Raw genomic sequence first — 2,968 nt, forward strand, 5'->3', positions numbered from 1 at the left:
AATGAGCTATAAGGGATGCTTTAGTGGGCATCAAGGGAGCCGTTTGTAGTAGGAATTGTCCTATCATGTATGAGTAGGTTTCAAGCTTGCATCTTGCTTTGGAGGAAGATCTTTTATACCTTTAGAGATCCACTCTACAATACTGAGTTAAAAGGATAATATTAGGTAAAATTAGAATCACAATACTATGAAGTTAAAAAGGACAATAGTAAGTAAAATTGAAATCACAATTTGAATATTTTGTGAGCACTTAATCATCAATTTTGGAACAGAAACAAGCCTTCCTAGAAATACCTTATATGAACAATACAGGGGAAATAGACTCTCAATAGCATAAGAAGTTGAAAAGTATTCATTATCATAGATGCATATAAATAAAATAGCAACCTTATCCTAGAAGGAAGAAAGTCTCTTTTTGGCTACCCTTAAATATCACACACTAAAAGAAGAATTAGATGCATATAAATGAAATAGCAAGCTTATTCGTGAAGGAAGAAAGTCTCTTTTTGGCTACCCTTAAATATCACACTAAAAGAAGAATTAAGCTTGGGAAAAAAAATCAAATTCAACTATTTAACACTTTTGATCTAGAAATTTAGTGTAATGTTTAAACTGTTCCCCTATCTTTCGTTATTCGAAAAGCTAAGTTGGGTGTGGACTGCACGAGTGGAATTTGAAACACTTAGAAAAAATTGGTGATTTGCAATCTCGACATGTGCAGACCTGCAAAATTTTGGAGAAAGAGGCCAAGCAGACCTCACCTTTCATAACCCAGTTCACGGTTTGACCTTCTAAATGTCTGTGGAGCCTCCATGTTATTGGGTGTCCGTACTCATCTCCTCCAAACAACACCCCTCCTTGTGCTGTGAAAGCTTTGCAGGCTTTCGAATACCTATCGCCAAACCAAGTCTTGGACTTGAAGACTAAAAACTTTTGAGGCTTATAATTAGACACCGCCTTTCCCATAGGGCTATCATAGAGAGTCCATTCTCGATCTACATGTGGCCTGTTGACGGAGGATTGCTCAAACACCCAAATGTTGATGCTTGTTTCGGATGTGACGGCTTTGGAAAGCTTCAAACCAGGGTGCTTTGGTGGTTCAAAAGTGGCCTCCACGGTTTCCCCTCTCCCAATATCTGTGATGGGATTCTGTGATGATTTGCCCAATGAAACAGAGTGGACATGGGATTCAACTAGAGGTCCTATAGTTATGCCAATCTTTGCTGGAAAGTGCCGCTCATCTTCAAGGCTTGTTGGAATTGACTTTTGTTCCGGTGTCGGATGCAGTCGAATTACATTGCACTCAACATTATCATTTTCCACCCTAACTTCAATAAAGTCTCTGAAGACGTTAACCACATAGCGCAATTGAATGACACATTGTAGCTGCTGATAATTCAAGGCATTGGAGAGTTGCTTATCAGCAAGCCGTCCCTCGCCCGTTCTGCGCATTGACAGTATTGGACTCTAGCTGTTGATGTTCCAGAATCCCGGAAGACTTGAACTGCATTAGGATATTCTCAAATCATTATTTCCCCCTTTATTATCAATCTCGTCGTGTAATAAGCACTTGCAAGTGAACTCAGGCAGAAAAATGCCTTAGCACATAACCAGTTGCACCAGGTCCTATAAGTGACAAAATATTCTCTACTCTATGACAACACAATTTCTGTGCTTCGCTTTCAGAGATTTCAGATCGGAAATGCACCATAAAAGAATAGCAAGTGAGTGAAAAGAGAGAGTTGAATGCTTGCTTGTACTTAGCAGATTCAATTGTCCTCAGCTGGGTGTCTGTTTGCTGGCGTGATTCTACTTCAACAATCCCAAGATCAAAAAGCTTATGAACAGCCGAGGAGAGAGAGAGGGAGATTTTATCACAAGCTATAAATTCGGATGAAAGGAAGAGTGAATTTGCTGGGCCAAAATGAACGTTTAGCGGAAGGAATCCACGCTTCTTTGATTTCTTCCGGTCGAGGTGGCATACGCAGTTGTAAATGTCTGGAAATTGAGAAGTCTGAGTCGGAACTCCTATGATTGACAGAATTTCCTCTGCTCTATGACATGGCAATTTCTCCACCCACCTTTCAGATATTTGAAATATGGAATAATACAGAAAGGAAAAGCAAGCAACTGAAAAGAGAGAGTTAAATACTTGCTTGTATTTGCCAGGTTAAATTGTGCCCAGCGGGATGTCCATTTGTGGGATGTCGAAACAGTCGAAGGCATTGCAATACACACGTACGAACAAGTTGGAGAATAGCGGGAATGTGTTCTTTTGGCGGGCTTCTTGTCCAACAATCCCAGTAGAGCAGATTCCAAGACTAGAATGCCTACCCATATCCGACGAGACAAAGAGACCGACGTTACTAATACCTTCAAATTTGGATTCAAGGAAAAGTGAACCTGTGTTGTCAAATGAATCTGCATCGCCAAAATAAATGTTCAGCGAAAGCGGAGGACATTTATGTCCTGACCGGTAGAGACGGCATATCCAGTTGTAAACGTCTGAAAAATCAGTCTTCGACTCTCTCGCTTTCCAGAACTCGGCCCCGTCCATTACTGGTTCGCTCATCATTTTTAGCATGATCTTTTGTTTCAGGCCAATCTTCGGACTTTAATACGCAAGCCCGATAAATCTCTGAACTATTTGAGATGAAATATTACAGTGGACTCAGTCTCAAACGACGTCTTCTGATGGGTTTCGCAGCCAACTTGCACGCGGTTTCGACTAGTATTCAATCTATATCCCATTAAGTCAGTGCGTAGAAATTGTTAAAATGTAAAAGTCTATTGAAAATGGGTCATTATATTAGATCAAATCTGAAGTCAATGGTATCACTTCCTGTGGGTCATCCAACATTATATATACTAGTTTATATATATCTATATATATTACGTCGAGAGTAATCGTTCTCGAGGCGCTTATTTTCATTTAATCCCAAGGTTATTTTAATCACAGTTGGAATTT

At 39.9% G+C, this 2,968-nt stretch overlaps 1 protein-coding gene across 1 annotated transcript; it reads right to left on the minus strand.

The window, feature by feature from the left end:
• Positions 1–607: 607 nt before the first annotated feature.
• Positions 608–1,452, minus strand: LOC149577007 (uncharacterized). Its single transcript, XM_089795660.1, has 2 exons — positions 757–1,452; positions 608–658 (listed from the first exon to the last, which is right to left on the minus strand). The coding sequence occupies exons 1-2, from the start codon at positions 1,450–1,452 to the stop codon at positions 608–610; spliced, it is 747 nt and encodes a 248-aa protein (XP_089651786.1).
• Between the last annotated feature and the right edge of the window lie 1,516 nt (positions 1,453–2,968).

Source organism: Cupressus sempervirens, chromosome 1 (assembly GCF_028749045.1).
Source record: "Cupressus sempervirens isolate cs-2001-9-10 chromosome 1, ASM2874904v1, whole genome shotgun sequence".
NCBI lineage: Eukaryota > Viridiplantae > Streptophyta > Pinopsida > Cupressales > Cupressaceae > Cupressus > Cupressus sempervirens.